This window comes from Hypanus sabinus, chromosome 3, assembly GCF_030144855.1.
Source record: "Hypanus sabinus isolate sHypSab1 chromosome 3, sHypSab1.hap1, whole genome shotgun sequence".
Taxonomy (NCBI): Eukaryota; Metazoa; Chordata; class Chondrichthyes; order Myliobatiformes; family Dasyatidae; genus Hypanus; species Hypanus sabinus.
The window spans coordinates 82,829,357-82,855,945 of NC_082708.1; the positions used below are offsets into that span (position 1 = coordinate 82,829,357).

The window sequence follows — 26,589 nt, forward strand, 5'->3', positions numbered from 1 at the left end:
CTTCCAGATACAGGTGCATTTTTACTACAATCCAGTGAAACCCTTTGACCGCACACAGGTGATCTCTATTTAACTAATCAATTATTTTGCATTTTATATTGTAATTAATATAGATCATTTTGTACAGATCTGCATTCACTGATACAAGAGCCTTTTTCATGCTGAGCAATGTCAAAAAAGCTAAATTAAATCTACTATAGCTCAATGTTGTAAAACAAAAAAACATAGAACATGAAACCTTTGCGGGGGGTGAATACTTTTTATAGGCACTGCCTACTTCTTCTAAACTACTATCACTACAATCTACAGCTTGCAATTTCCCATTAAGTATTGTACATTTGAACCATCTAAATGAACTAGTGATTTTACAATATTCTGAAGGACTCAGTGGACTTAACTCTTAGAATGCAGGTATGGCACCTTTAAGTGAATGAAAGTCCGTGGTTACTGCCATTGCCCGAAGAGATGTCAGCAGGGAGGACTCCAAGCCAGACTAAAATGTTAAGGTGAAACTTCATCCTCATAGTATCTTGTTAGCAAATGTACAGTCACTGGAGAACAGGATAGAGCACCTACAGTAAGGAAAAGATTGCTATATTGAAGGGAATTCAGGGCTTGCTGCGTTCTGTTTCACAAAGACATGGCTCACCACTGACAAGTTAGGTACAGCAGCTAAACTCAAACGCTTCCTGAACCACTGGATGGACCGAACTGCTGATTTGAAGAAGGCAAAAGGTGGGGGTCTGCGTTTCATGATAAACTCTTTGTGGTGCTCAGATATAGTGGTCTTTTCACACTTTTGTACTCCTGACCTAGAACACTGAGTGATTAAGTGCTAACCACTATCAAGTATCCTCCTCCATGATGCTGACTGCAGTTTACATACTGCCAAAGGCAGATGTGAAATAAGCACTCGATGTATTGAGTAATCAAACTATCAAACAAAAAACAGCCTACCCCAATGCTGTCATATCATTGCTGGGGACTTCAATCAAGCTTGCTTGCAGAAATCTCAGGACAATTATCATCAATATATCACATGCAGCTCTGGGGAACCCGACACATTCGACCACTGCTATACTGCCATAAGGAACATCTACCATTCCATCCCTAAACTGCAATTTCAGGAAATATGATAATCTGGCTGTCCTCCTCCTAACCTGCATACATCTGAACTGTGAAGGTGCATATATCAGAATGCCATTTTATAGACTACAACTCTGCTTTCAATATCATCCTCTCAAAAGAAATCAATAAGTTCCAAGGACCTGCCTCAATACCTCCTTGTACACTGGATCCTTGATTTCTTCACTTGCAGACCGCAGTCAGTTCGGATTGGCATCAATATTCCCTCCATGAACTCCATCAGCACAGGTGCACCACAAGGCTGTGTGCTTAGCCCCCTGCTCTACCCGCTTTATGCTTATGACAGCAAGGTCAAGTATAGGTATAATCCCATATTTAAATTGGCTGATGACACCACTGTTGTTGGCCAAATCAACAGAGGAGAGAAATAGAAAATCTGACTGAATGGTGCCACAATAAGAACCTTTCTCTCAGTGTCAGCCAAACCAAAGAGCTGATTATTAACCACAGGAAGGGTAGGAAACCAGAGGTCCATGATCCAGTCCTCATAGGACATCAGAGGTGGAGAGAGTCAGCAAATTTAAATTCCTCTGCATTAGCATTTCAGAGGATCCTTGTAAGTGCCATTACAAAGAAGGCATGGCAGCACCTCTAATTTCCAGACGTTTGCAGAGATTTGTATGTCATCTTAAACTTTGACAAACTTCTATAGATACGTAGCAGGGAGTAAAGATCACCCCACTATTGAGCACATCTACAAGGGTGTTGTTGTAGGAAAGCAACATTCATAATCAAGAACCTCCATCATCCATGCCATGCTCTCTTCTCGCTGCTCCCATCAGGAAGGAGGCACAGGAGCCTCAGGACCCACACCACCACCTGCAGGAACAATTATTACCCCTCAACCATTAGGCTCTTGAACCAGTGGGGATAACTTCACTCACCACATCACTGAACTCTTCCCTCAACTTATCGACTCACTTTCAAGGACCACTCATGTCAACATTCTCAATATTTGTTTATTCATTATCATTTTGTTTGCTTTTTTTCTTTTGTATTTGCACAATTTCTTGCCTTTTTCAGATTTGGTTGTTCATCTTGTGGTATTTTTTCATTGATTTTATTGTGTTCCTTTGTATTTACTGTGAATGCCCACAAGAAAATGAATCTCAGGGTAATATATGGCGACATACATGTACTTTGATATTTACACTGAACTATGAACAATAGTCTAATAACTGCAATAAAACATACAAAAACATTATTACAGCAATACCTGAAGATGATTTCATCTTTTTACTAACAGTATTATTCCCTTTAAAGGGTGGTCAAGAACAGCTGGCATTCTGCGATGGTCAACCAAGGCCTTTCATTGTTACTGGATGGAGGAGTTAAATTTCCACCATCGGCAGGCAGCACATTTTGTATTTTATGAGATCAGTGAGGTATCTCTGCGCATTAAATTTGACAGAAAACAATGATCTGCCAAATTATCTAATTTCAATTACTAAAGATTTTTAACTAAAATTTGGGTATCTTCTTCCAGGTTTACCCAGGATAAACCCAGCAACCAAAGGATAAAGGAATTATACATTCCCTTTCTACCATATTCACCATGTTCAAGTATGTCAAAGGAACTGAGAAGTGCAATGAGCATCTTGCTGCTTTGTTAATATGCTATAGTTTTCTTCCATTTTCAATTCAAAATTCCAAAGAAACTATCACCCAAAGAGTGAAATAAATAGAACTGCTATTGCAAAGAGATGGAATGGACTCTTGTCAACAGCCTTTTTTCATGTTATAAATTTTCAGTGGTTTTTATTTCAAATGCCACAATAGTTTTGCAGTCTAAAGTGAATTACCTTGTCCATTCTAACATTTTTAATGGTTACGTGGTGCACAATAAGCCTTGAAAATTCTTAGGTAAAACATGCCATTCATGCCTTTAAGAGTTTCCTTATGCTATACAGAAATTAGCAAAACTCTTGTAATCTTAAAATATTCCAATTTTCATTTATATACTCACACTGACTAATCATTTCAGAAATGGTGAACTAATATTTTTAAACTGCCTATTTTCTTAACAGCAATAAGAAAATAATGATCAAAAATTCTTTAAACTCAACCCCACATCACTCCTCGATAAATCAAATATCTTGTTCCATCATGAACTAATTGTTATGTTCTTTATAGACTTTAGCAACAAAATGCAAAACTGGCATTCACTATTTTCAGTTCTCACTCTGGTCGAAGATATTTTCCCTCTAGGTTTTGATAAAACTTCTGATCAGTTTCCTCACTTCTTTCTATTATGTCATGAAGTGGATATCTACATAGATATATGCAAGCAAGCCAGTCAACTTGCTCAGAGAACTACATTCACCATTGACACCTCAATCTGTAAGCATATTAACTGCATGTGATCACTAAGTGGTTAACATCTTTTATCATCCTTTTTAATGGGCTTGGAAGAAATCTTTGCATATTAGTTTGAAATAAACTAGGTTGTGACATCCTCAATACTGTCTTTGACCATAGACCATAAAGATAGGAGCAGAAATAGGCCATTTGGCCTATCAAGTCTGCTCCACCATTTCATCATGGCTGATCCATTTTCCCTCTCGACCCATTCACCTGCCTTCTCCCCAGAACCTTTCATGCTCTGACTATCAAGAACTTATCAACCAGCATTTTAAATACAGCTAATGACCTGGCCTCCACAGCCACCTGTGGCAATGAATTCCATAGATTCACCACCTTGTGGCTAAAGAAATTCCTACTCATCTCCATTCCAAATGGACTTCCCTCTATTCTGAGGCCTGTGTCCTCAGGTCCTAGACCACTGTGGGAAAAATCCTCTCCACATCCACTCTACCTAGGTCTTTCAACATTTGGTAGGTTTAAATGAGATCCCCCTTCACTCTTCTAAATTCCAGCAAGTACACACCCAGAACCATCAAAACTCTCTTCAGACGATAACCCTTTCATTCCCAAAATCATTCTTGTGAACCTCCTCTGAACCCTCCATGTTAGCATATCCTTTCTTGGATAAATGGCCCAAACTGGCCTTTATGACCTGTTCTTCAAACTGTGCTACCTCATTTTACTCACTATCCATGCAAGTAATTCTTTAGATTATTTCCATTACCACTTAAGTTTTTCATGTGGTCTGGTAACTATAATTTAGGTGGACTGGGAAGTGAGAGTTTCTTTTAAAGACACCTATTCTGCTCGACATTTTAGGGGCGTTAAAAAGATCAAATTGATTTAAGCTGTATTAACAAAGGTAACAAAAGGGTTGTGTAAACTATATTAAAGACCACACAACACCAAACATTAAGTGAGCAGGATGAAATAGAACATAGAGAAGTGCGTCCTGAATACCAATGCACAGAAATAAACCCTCAGCCCATTTAGTCCATGCCAAACTGTTATTCTGCTAAGTTCCATGGACCCACACTTGGAGCAGAGCCCTCAAGGCCCTTCCCATCCATGTACATATCCAAACTTGTCTTAACTATTGCAATTAAACCACATCCAATACTATCACTGGCAGCTCATTCGACACTCACTCTAACCTCTACGTACCTTCTCAGGTTCCTTCTTAAATATTTCACCTTTGACCCTTAACCTTTCACCTGTTTCTAATCTCACACAACAACAGTGGTAAAAGCCAGCTTGCATTTACCCTATCTATATCCCCCAATTTTGTATACCTCTAAAATCTTTCCTCATTCTCCTGCACTCCAAGAAATGAATACAAACTTATTCAATCTTTCCCAATAAATCAGGTCTTCAAGTCCTGACAAAATCCTTCTAAATTTTCTCTGAGCTCTTTTAATCTTATTGATAAATTTCCTGTAGGTACAGTAGGTGACCAGAACCACACATAATACTTCCAAATTTGGTCTCACCAACATCTTATACAATTTCAACATAACATCCCAACTCCTGAACTCATTACTCTGATTTATGAAGACCAATGTGCCAAAAGCTCTCTTTACAACCCTCTGTCACACCACTTTCAAGGAATTATGGATCCATATTCCCTTATTCTACCACACTCCTCTGTATTACATTTATTCACTGTAAGTCCTACTCTGATTTGCCCCTCCAAATGCAACACTCCACACTTCTCTGCATTGAAGTTCATATACTATTTTTCAGCCTATTTCTCCAGCTGTTCTAAATCCTACTGCAAGCTCTAATAGCCTTCTTCATTGTCCATTACACCCCAATCTTGGTGTCACCCACAAATTTGCTGATCCAGTTTACCATATTATCATTCAGATCATTGATATATATGACAAATAACAACAAACCCAGCACCAACACCTGCAGCACACCGCTAGTCACAGGCCTCCAGTCAGAGAAAAAAACCATCTACTACCATACTCTCTGGCTTCTCCCATGAAACCAATGTTGAACCTAATTTATTACTCCATCCTGAATGCTAAGCGATAGAACCTTCTTGATCAGCTTTCATGTGGTATTTTTGTCAAAGGCCTTCCTAAAGTCCACGTAGATAACATCCATCATCTTTGCTTCTTGATAACTTCCTCAAAAAGCTCTGTAAAGTTGGTTAGACATAAGCTACAACACACAAAAATAAACACTTTAATAGGAAATATAGAAAATTGTCTTTTTGAAAGGTGTAATACTTTAAAAGCTGGTAAACATCCTGGAATGCTGTTTCAAAACATGGGACGTTAGACAGATATTGCGAAAATTTGGGAAGACAAATGATACACAGTGCAGAAGGTTGTACAGGACATAAAATATTTCTACAGCATTGCAGAGGATTACCAAAACCCTGAATAGATTAGTGGATGTAGCTTTGTTCTTCTTACCAAAGAGATAATTAATTGGCTTTAAGACAGTGAGGCAAAAATTCAGAATTCTTGAGTCGCCTTATGAGACTAAATAAAGCTGGGAAGCTTGAAGGTCTGGACCAGTTGGATGATGAAGAGATTGTGGAGGCATTAGTAGTGCTCTTTCAAGAATCACTAAATTCAGGAATGGTTCTGGTGGACTAGGAAATTTCAAATGTCACTCCATTCTTTAATAAGGGAGGGAGATGGCAGAATTAAAATTATAGCCCAGTTAGCCTGACTTGATTATTAATTATTTATTTTTAAGGGTGAGGTTTTAAGGTACTTGGAGGCATATGGCAAAATAAGCCAAAGTCAGCATGGTTTCCTTAAGGAGAAATTATACCCGACAAATCTGTTGGAAATCTCTGAAGTAGTATAACAGACAGGATAGACAAAGGAGAAAAAGCAGTGTTCTGCAAGGGTGTTGCAACTACTTCTTTTCAGTATATGTCAATAATTTGGATGATGGAATTGGTGGCTTTGTGGTCAAGTTTACATATGATACAAAAACAGGTGGAGGGGCAGGTAGTATTGAGGAAGCAAGGAGACCGCAGAAGGACTTAAGACAGATTGGAAGAATGGGCAAAGAAGTGGCAGATGAAATACAAAGTAGGGAAAGTATATGGTCCTGCACTCTGGTAGAAAGTATAAAGGAGTATTGTATTTTATAAATGGGAAGCAAATTCAGAAATCGGAAGTGCTAAGGGATTTGGGAGTCCTCACTTTGGATTTCCTAAAGGTTAACTTGCAGGTTGAGTCGGTACTAAGGAAGACCAATGCAATGTTAGTTTTCATTTCGGGAGGCCCGAATATAAAAGCAAGGATGTAATGCTAAGGCTTAATAAGGCATAAGTCAGATTGTACTTGGAGTATTGTGAGCAGTTTTGAGCATCTTGCTTAAGAAAGGATGTGCAGGCACAGACAAGGGTCCTGGGAGGTTCCTGGGATTGATCTAGGAAATGTAATGATTAGCGTACAAGGAGCGTTTGATGGCTTTGGGCCAGTACTCATAATTTCAGCAGAATGAGTGGAGATCTCACTGAAAGGCCTAAATAGTCTGGATGTAGAGAGGATGTTTCCCATAGTGGGGGAAGTCTAGGACCAGAAGACACAGCCTCAGAATACAAGGATGTCTTATTAGAACAGAGGTAAGGAGAAACTTCTTTAGCCAAAGGGTGGTGAATCTGTGGAATTCATTGCCAAAGATGACCATGGAGGCCAAGTCATTGGTTATATTTAAAGCAGCGTTCGATAAGGTCTTGATTAGTAAGAGTATTAAAGGTTATGAGAAGAAGGCAGGAGAATGGGGTTGAGTGAGATAACATATCAGCCCTGACAGAATAGAGGAGCAGACCTGATGGGCTGAAAGGCCCAATTCTGCCATTATGACTTACTGTCTTCAAGTCCAGAAATCAGAGTCAAAAGACTTTTTGAATGTTATGAGAATCAAGTTATAGGGACTGGGCAAGAAAGTGGACAAGCCATAGGATCAATAATGATCTTACGAATAAAGAAGCTTAATAAACATATAGCTTACTCCTGATTGTATACTTTTGTAATGCTCCTTTCATTTTTACTATTATCCACAATCATTATGATTACTGAAACACTTCTATTTACTTATGCAGTACTTTTCCTAATTCCATATTCACCATCACTTCATCAAACAATACAATTTTGAACCATTGTCAAAACTGCAAATATAGGAAACGTTGCAAATAAGTTGTGTTGGTAAGGTCCTACAAACAGCAACAAAACAATAATCAGCTTTACTAACTACAGACAAAAAGATCTGTAATTTTGCATTCATTCAGTACTTTTAAGCCCAGTGATCCAGATATGCAAACCTACTGTGACACACTCTCACCTGGCATGAAGTGTTTTACATCTGGTGCAATTCCTTCCAGCTTTTCCCATCGAATAGCTTCAGTCTTCTTCATTTTTATCTCAATCTACAAACAATTTGATACATCAAACTCAGATCATTTTACAATATATCAGTTACTTATGACCACATTGGTCTACCTCACTTACTAAATTTAAGTATAATTTTGGCTTTTTTTGAACGAGCGATAGGGAGTTTAAAAATGGGGAAGCTGTGCTACAGCTAATTTCAAAGGGTTTAGGAAACATCATGTCTAGAATTCTGCATATAGATTTAGTCTGAAAGGAACGATACACTCACTGCCAGTAAATTAGTACACCTCCTCGTTAATGCAAATACAGTATCTAATTTGCCAAACAGGCGGCAGCAACTCAATGCATAAAAGCATGCAGACATGATTAAGTTGTCATTCGGACCAAACATCAGAATGGGGATGAAATGCAATCTAAGTTACTTAGACCATGGAATGATTGTGCCAGATGAGGTTCTTTGAGTCTTTTGGATAACACTTATCTCCCGGGATTTTCAAGCACACAGTCTCAACAATTTACACAGAATGGTGCAAAGAAGAAAAAACATCCAGTGAGTGGTAGTTTTGAGGGCAAAACGACTCTTAAATGAGCTTAGAGAGTGGCCAGATCGGTTCAAGGTGACAGGAAGCCGGCAGTAACTCAAATAACAGTCATGCACAAAACAGCATCTCTGAACTCACAATACATTGAACTTTGAAGTGGATGGGCTACAGTAGCAGAAGACTACAGATACACTCAGTGGGCATTTTAACCTAATGAATTCATCTTGGAGGTAATAAAGATTCACTGAATCGATTTCTGACAAAAGAGATGCCTGAAAAGGAAAGAATTAATAAGCTGGGCCTTTATTCTCTCAGTATTTAAAAGAATACTGCTTGAATGGTTCCTTAAGGTTGTTATAGTCAAGAGTGGTAGTGGGGACAAGTTCAACCAAGCCCAGTGGAATCACTTCTACTGACAGAAGGGGCAAAGGTGGGTTACTGGTGCCTTAAAACCAGTCACTTCAGGCAGATGGGGCTCATCAGCCATGTTTGGCAGCTCATCCAGGAGGAGGAAAATTCTTATCTCAAACCTCTGCTGCCTTGTGGCTATTCCCACTCATGGGGAAGGATTACAACTTCATTACAACTTTACTCAATTAACATTTAGTCAACCTTCTATGTAGCCATAATAAAGACACATTCAGATGTAACATGAACATGAAACAGAGTGACCTTCAATAACAAAACAATTATATACAACAGATGATAGGGAAAAATAGCAGTCAATGGGATGAGTTACAAAGAAAAAGGGGAACAAAACTGAAATGGGCAATGAATACAGGACTGAAGATGTTATATTTGAATGTATGCAGTATATGGGACAAGGTAGATGAACCTGTAGCATGGTTACAGATTGCCATGCATGTTGTTATGGTCATTACTGAACCATGGATGGAAAACTAAAGCTGGGAGCTAAACATCAAGATACACAATGTATCGAAAGGACATGCAGGTAGGAAGAGGGAGTGTCTTGGCTGTTAAAAAATGAAATCAATCCTTAGAAAGAGGTGACATAGGATCAGAAGGTATAGAATCATACACCTAAGAGAATGCAAGGGTAAAGAGACCCTGATTGGAGTTATACACAGATCTGCGAACAGTAGCAAAGATAGGAGCTACAAACTACAACAGAAGATAGAAAATGCATGTCAAAAGGACAATGTTAAAATAGTCAACGGGGATTTCAATATGCAGTAGATTGGGAAAGTTAGTTTGGTGCTGGATCCCAAGAGGGGAAATTTCTAGAAATCCTAAGAGATGGCTTTTTAGAGCAGCTTGTGGTTGAGCCCACTAAGGGATCAGTAATTCTGAATTGGGTGTTGTGCAATGAAATGGAACTGATTAGGTAAAGGAACCCTTCGGGTCCAGTGATCATAATATGATAGAATTCACCTGGCCATTTGAGAAAGAGAAGCTAAAGTCAGCTATATCAGTATTACAGTGGAGTACAGAGGCAAACAAATGAGAGAGGAGACAGCCAAAATTGATTAGAACGGACACTAACAGGGATGATAGCAGAGCAATGACTGGAGTTTTTCGGAGCAATTCAGAAGGCACTGGAGCTAACATCCCAAGACGTAAGACGTATTCTAAAGGCAGGACGACAAAACCATAGCTGACAAAGATAGTTAAAGCAAGGACACAGAGCAAAAATTAGTGGGAAGTTAGAGGATTAGGAAGGTTTTAAAGACCAACGGAAGGCAACTAAAAAAGTCACAAAGAAGAAAAAGATAGAATATGAAGGGAAGCTAGCAAATAATGTTAAAGGGCACACCTAAAGCTCCTTCAGATATATAAAGAATAAAAGAGAGGGGACAGTAGATATCAGACTGCTGAAAAACAAGGCTGGAGAAGTAGTAATGAGGGACAAGGAAAAGGCAGATGAACTAAATAAGCAATTCAAAATTTCAAAGTACATATATTATCAAAAAATTTCTCTAACCTTGAGATTGGTTTGCTTACAGGTAACCACAAAGCAAAAAAACCGAAAGAAACCAATGGGAAGAAAGATCAATGCCATGTGCACAAGAAAAAGGGGGAGAAAAGAAACAAATCATGCAAACAACAGAACTGAACCATTCCAAACCAAATTGAGTCCTTAGATTTTACATCAGTCTTCACTGTGGCAGAAGTGAATGAATTTGCCACTACTAGGGAGATGGTTCTTGGAAAACTGAGAAGTCTGAAGGTAGATAAATCACCAGTACCAAATGATCTACACCACAGGGTTTTGAAAGATGTGGCTGAAGAGGCTGTGGAAGCATTAGTAATGACCATTCAAGAATCATTAGATTCTGGCATGGTTCCAAAGAACTAGAAAATTGCCAATGTTACTCCACTCTTCAAGAAAGGAGGGAGACAGAAGAAAGAAAATTATAGGTCAGTTAGTCTACTCTCAGTGGTTGGGAAGATGTTGGGAGTCAATTGTTATCAGAATGTGGTTGCAGGGTGTTTGGAGGCACATTAGAGAAGTGAGTGGGCTAAGCACACACTCCTGAGGTGCACCAGTGCTGATCATCAGCGAGGAGATGCTATCACCAATCCACACAGATTGTGGTAGTCTGGTTAGGAAGTTAAGAATCCAATTGCAGGGGGAGGTACAGAGGCCCAGCTTCTGCAACTTCTCAATCAGGATTGTGCAAATGATGGTATTAAATGCTGAGCTATAGTCGATGAACAGCATCCTGCCATAGGTGTTTGTGTTGTCCACGTGGTCTAAAGCCATGTGAAGAGCCATTGAGATTGCATCTGCCATTGACCTATTGTGGCTATAGCCAAAATGTAATGGGTCCAGGTCCTTGCTGAAGCAAGAGTTCAGTCTAGTCATGACCAGCCTCCCAAAGCATTTCATCACTGTCGATGTGAGTGCTACCAGGCGATAGTCACTTAGGCAGCTCACATTATTCTTCTTAGACACTGGTATAATTGTTGCCTTTTTGAAGTAGGAGATTCCAACCATAGCAGTGGAAGATTGAAAATGTCTTTGAATACTCCCGCCAGTTGGTTGGCAGAGGTGCTTTACCAGGTACTCCATCAGGACCTTCTGCCTTGCAAGAGTACACCCTCTTTAAAGACAGTCTAATATCAGCCTCTGAGACAAAGATCATCGGGTCACCAGGTGCAGCAGGGAACTTCGCAGCTGTAGTTATATTCTCCCTTTCAAAGCAGGCATAGAAGGTGTTGAGTTCATCTGGTAGTGAAGCATTGCTGCCATTCATGGTATTGGGTTTCACTTTGTAGGAATTAATGTCCTGCAAAGCCTGCCAGAATTGTCGTGCACCCGATGTCGCCTCCAACCTCATTCGAAATTGTCTCTTCGCCTTTGAAATAGCCCTCCACAAATCATAACTGCTTTTCTGTTATAGGCCTGGGTCGCCAACTTGAATGCCACAGATCTAGCCTTCAGCAGACGACGTACCTACCGGTTCATCCATGGCTTTTGGTTTGGGAATATACAGTAAGTCTTTGTAGGCACACACTCATCCACACAGGTTTGAAAGAAGTCGGTAACAACTGCAGCATACTCATCCAGGTTCGAAGATGAATCGCTGAATACTGTCCAGTCCACCAATTCAAAGCAGTCCTGTAGGTGCTCCTGTGCTTCCCTTGTCCACACCTTCTTGGTCCTCACTACTGGTGCTGCAGTCTTCCTTCTGCCTATACTCAGGGATTAGAAGTACAGCCAGGTGATCAGACCTCCTGAAGTGAGGACCTGGAATAGCACAGTAGGCATTCTTGATGGTGGTTTAGCAATGGTCCAATGTGTTGTTTCTTCTGGTATTGCAAGAGATCGGTTGATGGTAATTGCTTAGTGATTTTTTCAGACTGGCCTGGTTAAAAAAACCAAAAAGGTGAAGATGTTCGGGTGTGTGGTTTTGTGCACACTGATCCCATTGCTCAGACCTTCTAAATCCTGACTGACATTGGCCTGAAGTGGAATGCATACTGCTATCTAAACAACCCCAGAGAATTCCCATAGTAGGTAAAACGGACAAAACTTAATTACTAGATATTCCACGTCTGGTGAGCAGAATTGGGACAGCACTGATATATTTGTGCACAGAGAAAAGTAGATCATGAGGCATACTCCTCCACCTCTGCTTTTGAGAGACTCTGCATATCTATCCTGATGGTGTATAGTAAACCCATTGATCTGAATCGTTGCATCTGGTGCAGAAGGGGTTAATCAGGATTCTGTGAAACAAAGGACACATGCAGTCCTAATGTCCCTCTGATTCAGCACTCTAGCTCTGAGATTATCGATCTTATTCACTAGCTAGCAAGATAGTCCGTATTGGGAGTTTAAAACCCGGTTTCCTTAACCGCACTTGTATCCCCGACCTGCAGCCAGATTTTCTGCGTGGAATCCTACGAGGACGAATCTGTCACAAATAGGCATAGTTTCCATCAGTTTTAAGCAACGATAGTTTGTTTCAATGCATTAAGACATCTTTGTTGACTATACTGACCCTGGAAGCAGTTGTGCTTTTTAGCTCTATCAGGCTGAAACAAGAATATTTAATCGTATCCATTGACAGTTCTGCTGCTATACGAGTCGCCCCGAGCTGCCCTGGAAGTAGATCTTTCCTCAAGTAAGGAGACCTGAACTGCTTGCAATACTCCAAGTATAGCCTCACCAGTACCCTGTACATATGTAGAATAACCTCTCTGATCTTAAATTCAATACCTTGAAACAGTACGTTAGTACTGTGACTTCCTAACTCCTTAAAATCCTGAAAATATCCTTAAAAGACAAAATTCCAAGTGAGGAGCTTGAAACTGTGAGAATGTGCAATCTCATATCCAGCACTATTGGTGCTCTTAATAGATCACAAAAATCACAATTCTATATTTGATATACTTATTGTCACTTTTTCCATCTTCCAGGAAAGGTGCTTTATCAAACATTTGGCCAAATCACATGTAATTATTTTTCCATGTTACCGGTCATATCGATGCTATTTTCTTGGGCAATAATCTTGTAATACTTCTTGGAAAAAGTGAGCTTATATACTATGTTTTAGTATTTAACTTGAATACACCATCAAAGTCTAAGTATAAAATATTTCTCTTAAAATCAATTCTCTTCTTACTAGATTTAGGTTTAAATGTGAAAACTACAATGAAAATAACAAAATTATAGATGGATCAAAACTGATCAATATCAGCAAAGTTTGCTCCATAGCATAGTGCTTAGTACAAAGCTATTACAGCTCAGAGTGTCGGTAGTTCAGAGATGAATTCCATAAGAAAGTCTGTGATTAAGCTGGGATTAAATTGGGGGATTGCTGGCTGGTGTGGCTCGCTGCCAGAAGGGAAGTGTTCCACACTATATCTCTAAATAAAGTAAAAGAAATAAAGAAGTAATTTTAACTTGCTTAATAATATACACTTTATTACATGCAGGAATAGTACCTGGTGTATGGTAAATAAAGTAGGTCCTTGTGGTCTTCTGCTGCTGTAACCCATCCACTTCAAGGTTTAACATGGTGTGTGTTCAAAGATGTTCTTCTGCACACCACTGTTGTAATATCTGATTACTTAAGTCACTGGCTCCTTCCTGTCAACTTTAATCAGTCTGTTCTCACCTCTCTCAATAACAAGACATTTCGCTCACAGATTGCTTTTTGTTTTTCACACCGTTCTCTGTAAAATCAAGAGACTATTCTGCGTGAAGGTCCCAGGAGTTCTGCAGTTTCAGAGATACTCAAACCACCCTGTCTGGCACCAACAATCATTCCATAGTTAAAGTCACTTATATTACATTTCTTCCTCATTCTGATGTTTGGTCTGAACAACTGAACCTTTTCAAAAGATTCAATAGGATTCAAAGTACATTTATTATAAAGTACATATGCAGTATACAACCCTGAGATTCATATTCTCCATAGACAGCCACAAAACAAACAAAACCATTGAACTTACTCCAAGAAAAACATCAACCCTTCATGTAAAAAAACAAGTCGTGTAAACTCAACAAAAAATAAAGAGCCAAACCACAGTAAATAAAACATAAAATCAATAGAGTCCATACTCAGTTCAGCTCAGTGTTCAATAGACCAATCCAGAAACTGCAGACCCAGACCCTTGGTACCATCCTCCGACGGCATCAAGGGAGAAAGAGACAGTCACAGGCAGACACCTTCCTTTGGCAGCAGTAAGAGGCTGGTGGACAGCGCTGAACACTTGTTCACCTTCATGCTTCAATCTTCTTCGACATTCTAATCAACAAGATCGGCAAGAAATGGAGTTGATCATGGACTCGTGTCCAATCTCTAAGCTTCTTGGCTTTGAGGCAACTCGTCTCCCAGAACCCCCTCAGAGTCAGCAACGTGCCAGGTCACTCAATCAGCCCGAAAATACATCATTAAACTGTAGATCATGTCTGCGAATTTTTATGCATTTCATTGATAAAGTGGCCACAGAGTGTATATCCATATTACTGAGCAGGTTTCAAAAGAATCTACTTAGAAAGTCAATCACTACAGCTGTGATTGTAACTGCCTCTGAGAAATGTGAACACAACTACAAATCACATTCCGCTAAGTCCTCAGTGTAAAGAATATTTAGACAGAAAATCAAGGAAACAATTAGCCACCAGTTTACATGATAGCAATTGCAAAAACTCAATTCACTCTTCATGATTCTTTAAATTACTTCCTTGTGTGCAGACAAGGACTAGGACATCCAGTTAGGTGGGTACAAAATGGAAACAAAATCATTTGTCTTCAAAATTATTTACCAATGCATAATGGAAGCAAAAAGTACTGCTCCCTCACAACCAATGTCTTGGGTTCAATCCTGACCTCCAGTGCTGTATGGAATCTACATGTTCTCTTTATGGCCACACAGGTTTAGTTTTGCTCAAGTTCCCTCCTACATACCAATCGCGTGGCTAATTGCCCACCTCTACTGTAGGTAGGATGGAATGTGGAGAGAATAGGTTACAGTAGTGAAAGGATCTAGTATAGGCTCAATGGACCATATGGCTTTCTATGTTGTAAGAAAAAAATAGGAAGAAAATAAGCACCAATACCAAGTTAGAAACAGAATTAAAAAATTGATTACTCGTTGAAATATAGCATTGATACTGACAGAATTCTAACTTCATGCGAAGAACCAGTCATTATTCGTTATTACAAGTATCAAAAGGTCCTTGATAAAGAGACTTTCTTTCAATTCAATTGATATTTTACACAAGGCTCTGGAGTCAATATTTAACAAAAGGAATATATGATGGAACCTAAAATTAGAGAAAGATTGTTGGCCTCTTCACTATGGTACACTATATGCTGCATTTCAGTTATCATTACTGACCTTAAAGTCAATGTATGAAACAAAGTATACTGATGTTTCTATTAAACAAGGAGTACACCTCAGTAATCTTATCCACAACTTACTCCTCAGCTAAGAAATCAAATAACCTAATCATTACTATTTATGGCATAAATTACCTGCTTTGATTTCTACCAAGATTAACAGTGCTAACTAAAACATGTCTTTTTGACAGAAAGGTTATCATAACCTGTGGGACATCCAACCCTTCCCAATCAACTTCCTATATCAGGGGTTGGCAACCCGCGGCTCTGGAGCTGCATGCAGCTCCTTCATCTCTGCGCTGCAGTTCCCTGTGGCTTTGGAAAATAAATGGAGTATTTAATTAAAATGTATTTTATGTTAGTTTGTTAGTTATTGAAATGTAATTCTAAATTTGAAGATTATTGTGATCTTGTACAATCTAAATAAAACGTGTTTTTTGTCGCTATTAATATACGTCACCAATGACAATGCCTGACACCCGCCAGTGCGCGATTTCTTTAATTTTTCGATCCAAGGTAGGCTAACTATGGAGAATTCTAAAAAAAGAAAAGTAACTTCAGAAAACAGAACATTTAATGATATGTGGGCAGATTCATTTGCTTTCACTGCTGACGAGACTGGTTTACCGGTCGGTATGCTTAATATGCAATGAGAAACTAGCAAACAACAAAAAGTCAAATGTCGCAAGACATTTCCAGAATAAACACGCAGCCTTTGCTCAAAAATATCCAAAAGGAGATGAAAGAAAAAAGCCGTTTCGGAACTGATGCAGAAGGTTGATCTGAGCAAAAATCATTTCAAGAAGTGGATGAAGTCTGGAAAATCAACTACATATGCTAGTTTTGTTGCCGCTCAGGAAATAGTCAGGCACGGGAAGCAGTGTCCAGAGGGGAGGTGCTGAAACGTTTTGTTGTGTGTCTGGAAGAAGTGAAAACTTTCCTGGGCAGCAAAGGGCTCACCTTTCCTGAGCTGGAACAGCCAGAGTGGCTGGAAAAGCTACATTTCATGGTAGACATGACAGCGCACCTGAACACAAGTTTCATAAATGCAACACATTATAGTTTGTTTATACATAGCATAAAGGCAAAAAAAAACGTTATATGCAGTGTTATTTCATTTTAGATGTCAAACGGGTTTTGTGGCTCCCAGTGTTTTCTTTTCTGTGGGAAACAAGTCCAAATGGCTCTTTCAGTGGTAAAGGTTGCCAACCCCTGCCCTATACTCTGCCACTGCTGCTACTGTTGACAGACCTTAATTCTTGAATACAAACTTTGCAAGATATTGCAGGTAACATTCAGAGATTCAGGGCACAGAGATCAGGGCTAATCCAAACCATAATCCTCCAATCCTTTACTATTCTCTCCTTGCATAGTATGTTTTTATCCTCCACGTCCCAACTCATTATCTAAGCCTTCATCCAATGAATTTAACTCATTCCCTCAAACTCTCTCTTTGAAATCCAGTCTCTTGAAGGTTTCCATCAAATCCCCAAATTCCAAAATGTCTATCCCCCATCCCCAATTCCAATCGTCAATCTACACCCCTATCCCTTCTTATTTGCCCTGACCTATCTCCAAGGCCCAACTCCCTGAACCTACCAAAATTTACCGGAGCCTGCACCCGACTCTCAAACCTTTAAAAGTTTGAGTCCTTTTAAAAAAAACAATTCCATATCCCAATTATTTCTCTTGGCACTTACTCATGCAGCCGCAGAATAAGCATGCCTTTTTCTCTTATCCCTACTCACCACCCAGTGACCCAAACAGTTCTTTCAGGTGATGTAGCAATTCACTTACACTTCTTCCAATTTAATGTAATGCATTCAGTGATCACAAAGTGGTGCCCTCTACATTGGAGAAGCCAAAGATAAGATTGGGTGACCACATTGTAAAACATTTTCGATCAGTTACCAAAACTTTGTGTCAATTTGATCAAGATCAAAAACTGTTTATAGAAAGCAGAAAAGCACAAGCAAATTTTCTACATTGATGTTAATTATAAAGTCAAAACTACAACTAGCTCCCCCCACCACTATTTGAGCCATACCTATCTAAGTCATTGTCATATTTCCTTCATTGCATGACACATTTCTTGTCTTGATATATAGCTGGCTAGCACGGTCTTAGTTGACCTTCATCTTTCTCTAATTCACAGATTGTCTGAGATAGTCTTTTTTCCTTTAAGCTCACCCTATTAAGCTGCCTACCACCAAACTTAACTTTCATGGTATAATTATTGCTTTTGCTCCTCAGATAGGTTCTTTCTCAACTTCAAATCTGTTACTGCCAGCCATCCCCTTTAAATAAAAACTTAACCAATATCCTCCCAATCTTGCAAACTGTACACACCTCAATTGTTTGTTTCCGTTTCAACAGTCTTAAATCTGTTGCCTTCAAAATTCATCTTTCCCTCAGCTCATTTTAACATCTTGCCCATACCACAGGATTGAATTGGCCCTTAAAAAAAGAACTCAGATGGCATTCTACATAACTTTTCCTCATTTTTTCTTACCTATCTGTAGCATATGACATGGTTAAGCAAACAAATGTCCTCCAACATACCTGCCCATTGCAGTTCACCAGATCCACTTAATGCATTATCTTTCAACTTTAATTCAAAAGGAAAATATCTACAATATAACTAAAATATGGACAACATTTCATTTTCATTCAGTATGACCGCTGTATTAATGTAGGTACAATGTTACTTTGTACATGATATGTAATCTTCAGATGTGTCAATGGTACTTGCCAGCCAAACCTGGGGAACCTTTCAGACCTCAGAACAAGACAAACCTTTGTGTAAGCTGGCTTGAAGCACATAACCAGCAGGAAAAGCTGCAGCACTACACTGACACCAAAACCAGACAACCTTGTCAAATACCACTGCAGCCCATTCTAACTTTAACCTAAGTAAAATTAAAACTTTTTTTGCACATATTAGAGAATGCATCACTTAATTGGGTTTCTGCAAAAGGGACACAATTTCTTTAAGAGAGGCATAACAATCCAGGACACATTTTCCTTAATAAGAGGCACTTTGCTGGTGATCAATGGAGAAACAGAAATCCAAAGTAAATAAAGTAACACGATTTCAGTTCAAATCAGTTAAGCTTCTGGAAAATCACTTGCAATTGGATTAATGAATGCTAGAAATCACATTTCCCCCACATTTTTATGATTCTGCTTCAGATTTAGCACAAAAAATTGTAAAAAGAACTTTGCACAACCTTAAATGTTTTTACAATTACTGTTGCACAAGTTATTCATAATTAACATTATTGCTATCGTGAAAAAAAAACTCATCTGTGATCAGTGTTTCCAAATTGTCTGCTGAGATCGTAACAAAACTGAAAGTCTGCTGCTATACAAGTTCCAAAGGAGCTCCAGTGTCTTTTACTGACTCGAACATCTGTACCATCAATATCTTCAAATTGCAGTTATAATAATAAGAGCTAGTGCTTCAGAGTTAGACAGAAAAAAAAGTTAGATACTAAAAATCTCCATTCTACTGAATTTTGTAAACAATATGCCTGATTCCACAGCTCCTTTCTTTTATCTGATATCTCACCAAATGGATTCTTACTTCACTTCTCAAATACAATTGTGATATTGTCTGTAATCAGTACTACTTCTGCACCTTATTCTTTTATTCCTCATTGTTTCTGAACACTTCTAATCTAAGTAGTTAATTGCCCAGCTCTATTCTCTTTCAAGCTATTTTTTGGGTTATTCCCACAGAGATTTTGGAATCTGCAGTTTAGAAACTTTGTTTAGTGCACTTTGTCTTTCTCATATTCTTGGTTATCTGTACATCTTCCTCCTGTAGTGTTGTCTGTTGCTTCAACTTGTAAAACTTAATCTTTCCATAGCTGCATGGTGAAACTCACCCCACACCTTCACCAAATAAGTTAAAAGCCAGTGCAAAGCTGGTAGTAGACGACCCAGCTGAGCTCAGTCCTGCTGAAGCAACATGCCATTCATCTTGTACAGGTTTCTCCTGCTCCACAACTGGTACCAATACCTCAAAAACAAAGTTCTCCCCCTACCACAACTGAAGCCCCAGATACCTTGCACTGGGAATAATCCAAAAGTTACTATCTTCATGGCTATACTTTTCAAACAACCTCCTTACTACTAAATTGCTGAATTCTAGACCTACAGTTTCAGGAAAAAGTGAGTGAACCCTTTGCAATTACCTCGTTTTCTGCATTAATTGCTCATAAAATGTGGTCTGATCTTCATCTAAGTCACAATAGTAGAGAAACAATCTGCCTAAACTAATAACACACAAACGACTGTACTTCTCATTAATACTGAGTACACCATTTAAGCAATCACAGTCTATGTTCACAAAAGCTACTTTGAGTCAGGTGTTCCTATCAAAGAAATGACACTGGAGGTGTGGATTGCAGAGGTGCCCAGCCCTATAAAAAACACAGTTAGGTTACTGACAGAGCCTGCTCTTTTCAAGAAAGATCTGTTTGTACACACCATGTGTTGAGCAAAACAACTTTCATAGGACCTTGGAAGAATTGTAAATGCATGAAGCTGGAAGAAGGTACAAAAGCATTTCTAAAGATCTGAGTGCAGATGGAGGAAATTTGGTACTGCTGCTACTCTCCCTAGGATTGGACGACCTAAAAAGATCACACCAAGAACACAACTTGCAATGTTGAAGGAGATGAAAAAGAACCCAAGGGTAACAAGCCAAAGGCCTGCAGAGATCTCTCGAACTTGCTAAAGCCTCTGTTCATGTGTTCACTATAAGAAAAACACTGAACAAGAATGTTGTTCATGGAAGGACACCACAGAGGGAACAACTGATCTCCAGTAAAAAAAAATTGCTGCACGTCTCAAGTTGGCAAATAAAAACCTGAATGTTCCGCAGTGCTTTTGGGATGATGCACTACGGGCAGATGTGACAGAAGTTGAACTTTCTGGCAGAAATGCACACCATTATGAATGGAGCAATAGGGCACTGCACACCAACACCAAAACCTCATTCTAATTGTGAAGCATGGTTGAACAAACATCATGGTTTGGGGCTGCTTGCTGCCTAAGGGCCTGGACAGCTTGCAATTGTCGAGGGAAATATAAATTCAAAATTGTATGAAGACATTTTACAGGAGAGTGTCGGAGTAGCAGTCCATCACCTGAAGCTTAATAGAAGTTGGATAATGCAACAATACAATAATCCAAAAGACAAGAATAAATCACAACAGAATTGTTTAGAAAGAAGAAAATTCATGTTTTGGAATGGCCAATTCAGAGACCAGTTCATGCAAGGTATCCCAGAAATATTGATGCACTGAACTGTTTTGTATGGAGGAATGCTCTGAAATTCCTCATTGCCATTGTACAAGTCTGACCAGCAGCTACAGGAAATGTTTGGTGGAAATTATTGCAGCTAAAGGAGATTCTACCGGTTATTAAATACAAGGGTTCACATAATTTTTCCAGCCTAAAAAATGTGTTCAGTAAACACATGAAAAATATAATTGCTTAGTAATCCAAGTACTATTGTTTGTGTGTTATTAATTTAGGCAGATTGTGTTTGTCTATTATTGTTACTTAGATGAAGATCAGACCACATTTTAAGCGTAAATAATGCAGAAAACCAGGTAATTGTGAAGTATTCACAAACTTTTTCTTGCAATTGTAAATTCCTTCACTTCTAACATCTGCTACAATTTTGGTTTGAACCTTGAGTATTTCTGTTATCTCAGACACTTACAGAAGGGCCACTGTTCAGGATATACAATCCAGGAAACTCTTAGCTTTCTAATTACTACACAGTTGCTAACATATTCCTCAATTTTGAAGTCTCAAATTGAACTCTACTACTTAATAAAAGCACTTCATAAACATTACCCAGAAGAACACATGATATCTTTTAATTCCAACATAATATGGAATTTTCAGTAATGCAAAATTCAGGCAAATGGTCTCAAATACCCATTAATATTCTATGATTGCATCTAATTCTTCTCCACTCCTTTTAGTGAAATGCTTATCATTCTTACATTAACGCCATCCTCTTTGGCTTCATAGATCAAGCTAGAGTATGATTTTTGTTTTAAAGCAAATATAGTAAACATCAAATGTGATGCTCCTTTACATTTAATTCGTTATAGTCAAATTGCCTTGTCAGTCATAGGCCTGGAGCCTCAGTTTATGCCCCCGCCCACCTGACAAATACAATCTTTGTGCTAAGTACACTCTACATTCCCACGTCTTCAGTCAAATACAATAAGTACTGTTATTTCTTTACTATTGTTGGTTCAAACTCCTGGAATTCTAGATCAGACATAGGTGTAGAATCATTGTCAACTTCTAAAAAGAGACAAGAGAAGGCAGTCACTGGAATTGGGAACAACAAAGGATATGCTGGAGGAACTGAGCAGGTCGACCTGCATCTGTGGAGAAAACAATTATTCAAGTTTTGGGTTGAAACTACGCATGCAGGGTTTCAACCTGAAACAGTGACAATTCCTTTCTTCGCAGAGATGCTGCTACAATTCAATAAAATAGAAGGTTGGTCAGTATTCAAGTATGTCCAGCATTTTTTTATTTGGTGCTTTCCAATAATAATAATTTCTAATATTGATGTCAAGTGTGTTTAATGTAAATTTAATATTTTGTCTGATGTAGGTTAGAAAAAAAATTACGAACAATGAGTTCAAATCACCCCCTTCCATATTCATATTTGAGACGATTTCAGAAATTAAGTTATTGTTGATACCATAACTTCAATCTGACCAGGGACAGAGAACTTCTACCATGGCACAAAGGACTTCTATTAAAGACTTCATTGCTCTCATAAATGGGAAACTTAAAACTTATAATCACCAAGAGACACTAAAATTAGTGATACACTAGCAAATTTGAAAGCAGTACTAATAATTCCATTGTTACAGAGTTAAGGGCATCTTGAGCACTGAACATTTATATTCCAATAACTGAAAATTATATTGCGGACTTAACCAGTTAAATTTCTATTTCATTTCCAAATATGTAAATTCTGAATGCTAATAATGGTGAGGACTGGCTTTAAAGATTATCTATTATATTGGCTTAAATCATAAGCAGAAGAGATTCTGCAGATGCTGGAAAACCAGAGCAACACACACAAAACGTTGGAGGAACTTAGCGGTCAGACAGCATCTATAGAGAGCAACAATCAACATTTTGCATTGATACCCTTCATCAGGACTGGAAAAGAAGGGAGAAAAAAGCCAGAATATGAAGGTGAGGAAGGGGAAGAAATATAAGCTGGCAGTTGATGGGTGAAACCAAGTGAGGAAGAAGATGGATGGGTGGGGGAAGGGGAGGAAGCTGGGAGGTGATGGGTAGAAGTGGTAAAGGGCAGGAGGTATATGATAGAAAAGGGCAGTGGACAATGTTGGCTTAAAACTTTTTTTTAAACAACAGTATTAAAAATCCTAACATTATTCAAGATGGCCTTATACAGATGCTACCTCTGCACCAATGCAATATCTTTTTATTATTTTTTGAATATACACATTGTTAATTGGTAACATTTTTTGCCCATTTTGATTTCTCCTGAAAAGAATGGATTATTTCAGAAGGTTATTGTAGAGCACTTACAACAATAGAGTAAATAATGGGGTGTAACTTTATATTTATTGCACCATTTACAACTTTTAACTGGCAGTCTGTTTCTTTTGATAAAAGACACTTTATAGACAAGTCTCTCTTATCTACCTTAATGAGATGAATTTAAAAACCTACAGATTTGGCCTCCCTAGGGCAGAGAATCATAGAGGTTCACTACCCCGCACAAACTTCTGCGGAGTTCAGCAAACATTCCCACTTCTGTAGTGATCCGATGCTGGAATGATTACATTGCAACTACAATACATTTGTGTACATACCTGAGTATTGGTGTGTGTTCCTTTTGTCACTCGACTTCAGTTTCAGTTCAGATCATCAACACTCAACCCAAAGCTGCCTTTTTCTTGAGGATATTCACTCTCACCTGGCGTCTACAATTTATTTCTTTGGCCCATGCTTGGATCAAGCCTGTGCTGAGCTCTAAATCTCAATAGTCTTGACAATACTGTACTTCAGCAAGTACATACTGCTTTCAGAACTTTGCTGATAATTGATAGCAGAGTGGGGGGGGGGGGGTTAATTATTTTGCTTCTCGTGAATATCTGTGTAATGTCTTACATTTTGAAAACAGACAAGCATTGTAACTATTCACGATAGCTTAGTTACTTAAGTTCTCATTTGCTAATTTTAAGAAATAGAATTTCAATTTCTCACCATAATATTATAACCTATGACATTCCGTTCCACAATTTCAGATAAATTGCCTTACCAGCTTGCATCAAACTGACTTGTTGTGATCAAATGTCATCAAATTGTTACACCAACTCAACACTTTCTCTCTAATGGTTGTTCCCTGATCAGCAGGATAATTCTGTTACCCTCGCTTCTCAATTAACTCTCTCAGTTTAGATATTCCAGATAAAACTGCTATCATCACTTTCATTATACTAACATTAATTTTCTCCTAGACTCCACCTATCCCAGACTTTGCTTTTTCCACCCCTTTCCCTTCTTGGCAAAATAGAAAAAGATGGAGTTCTAAGTTTTTATTTCTCTGATAAGAGGTTATCTAGCTGAAACTTTTAGTCTTCTCCCTCATCCTAGATGCCGCAAGTATGCAAAAAGATTACGGAAAATCAAACTGAAAAACCATAAGGGTGGAAAACTAAACAGCCGAAGAACTCAGCAGGTCAATGAACATTTATGAAAGCAAGGGGGTGATCAATAGTTTGGACTGAGACCTTGCATCAGGTGCTAGGTGGAACCACATGAGGAGAGGGAATTGATGGATGAAACCAGGTGAGCAGCAGGGGCGGGAACTGGGAAAATGAACCAAAGGAGAAAAAACCTAGGTGATCCAAGAAGTCCAAGTACGATCTCCAGAAACCCATCTCATGGGTGGTGGTAATTCCAGGCAAATCTTGAATCAATGAAGGATGCTCAACAGTTGTGGCATGGCTTGGGTATCAAGGGACATAAAGCTATAGCAGGGCTTCACTTCCAGATTAGCTCAATGCTTCCTATGCTCACTTTGACCATCAAAACATGGAGCAGCCAACTCCCACAACCCCTGATGATCCTGTGATTTCATTCTCTGAGGCTGACATGTGAGCAGCCTTCAGGAAGATGAACCCACAAAAAGCATCCAGCCCAGCCAGGATACCTGGCCAAGTACTAACAACCTGTGCTGATCAACTGGCTGGAATGTTCACAGAGATCTTTAACCTCTCACTTCGGCAGTCTGAGCTACCCACCTGCTTCAAGCATGATTCAATTACACTGATGCCTAAGAAGAACATGGTGGCCTGCCTCAATGATTATTGCCCAGTAGCACTTACATGCACAGTGATGAAGTGCTTTGAGAGGCTAGTGATGAAACGTATTAACTCCTGAGAAACAACTTGGATCTGCTCCAATTTGCTTACCAGAGCAGACGCTATCTCATTGGCTCATCACTCAGCCCTGGAACATCTGGACAGCAAAAATGCATACATCTGGATGCTCTTTATTGACTACAGTTCAGCATTCAATACCATCATCCCCATAAAACTAATCAATAAACTCCAAGACCATGGCCTCAATACTTCATTGTGTAATTAATTAGATCCTCGACTTCCTCACTTGCAGACCCGGCAGTTTGATTGGCAACTTCTCCTCCACGATCTCCATCAGCACATGTGCACCACAAGGCTATATATCTTAGCCTCCTACTCTACTCGCTAAGCACAGATCCAACCCTATACTCAAGTTTGCTGATGACACCATCAAAGTGGTGATGAATCAGCATAAAAGATTGAAAATCTGGATGAGTGGTGCCATAATAACCACCTCTTACTCAATGTCAGTAAAACAAAGGAGCTGATTATTGACTTCAGGAGAAGAAAACAATAAGTCCATGAGCCAGTCCTCATTGGAAGATCAGAGATGCAGAGGGTCAGCAACTTTAAATTCCTCGATGCTATTACTTTGCATGCAACTATGAAGAAAGTACAGCTGCACCTCTACTTCTTTCAGAGTCTGCGAAGATTTGTCATGACATTTAAAACTTTGAGAAACTTCTATGGATGTGTAGTGGAGAATATATTGATTGACTGTATTACAGCCCAATATGGAAGCACCAATGCCCCTGAACGGAAAATCCTCCAGAAGTAGTGGGTACAGCTCAGTCCATTACGGGTAAAGCCCTTGCTGCCATCAAGAAGAAGGTAATGAAACCACAGGACACACACCACCAGGTTCAGGAACAGTTATTACCCTTCAAACATCAGGCTCTTGAATCAAAGGGAATAACTTCCCTTATCTTCGCTTGCCCCATCACTGAAAAGTTTCCACAACTTTTCACCTCATTCTCAATGTTTATTGCTTATTTATTTATGATTATTTCTTTCCTTTTGTACTTGCAGTTTGCTATATTTTGTACACTGGCTGAATGCCCAAGTTGATTATGTTATGGCTATAGACTTAATGAGTATGCCTGGAAGAAAATAAATCTCAGGGTTGTATATGGGTGATACACAGAGGCATGCAAAAGTTTGAGCACCCCGGTCCAAATTTCTGTTACTGTGAATAGTTAAGTGAGTAGAAGCTGAACTGATCTCCAAAAGTCATAAAGTTAAAGATGAAACATTCTTTTCAATATTTTAAGCAAGATTAGTGTATCATTTTTGTTTTGTACTAAGGAAAGGAGCACCATGCAAAAGTTTGGGCACTCCAAGAAATTTGAGCCCTCAGCTAACTTTTACCAAGATCTCAAACCTTAGCTTGTTTGGGCTA

The 26,589-nt window shown here is 38.9% G+C and overlaps 1 protein-coding gene across 1 annotated transcript in view; it reads right to left on the reverse strand.

Annotated features, from left to right (window-relative positions):
- Positions 1-26,589, reverse strand: part of sugt1 (SGT1 homolog, MIS12 kinetochore complex assembly cochaperone) — a 167,814-nt gene that overhangs the window by 26,227 nt on the left and 114,998 nt on the right. Inside the window, exon 11 of the mRNA XM_059964741.1 lies at positions 7,828-7,912. Within this exon, the coding sequence (XP_059820724.1) occupies positions 7,828-7,912 (85 nt within the window). The remainder of the gene's footprint in view (positions 1-7,827; positions 7,913-26,589) is intronic.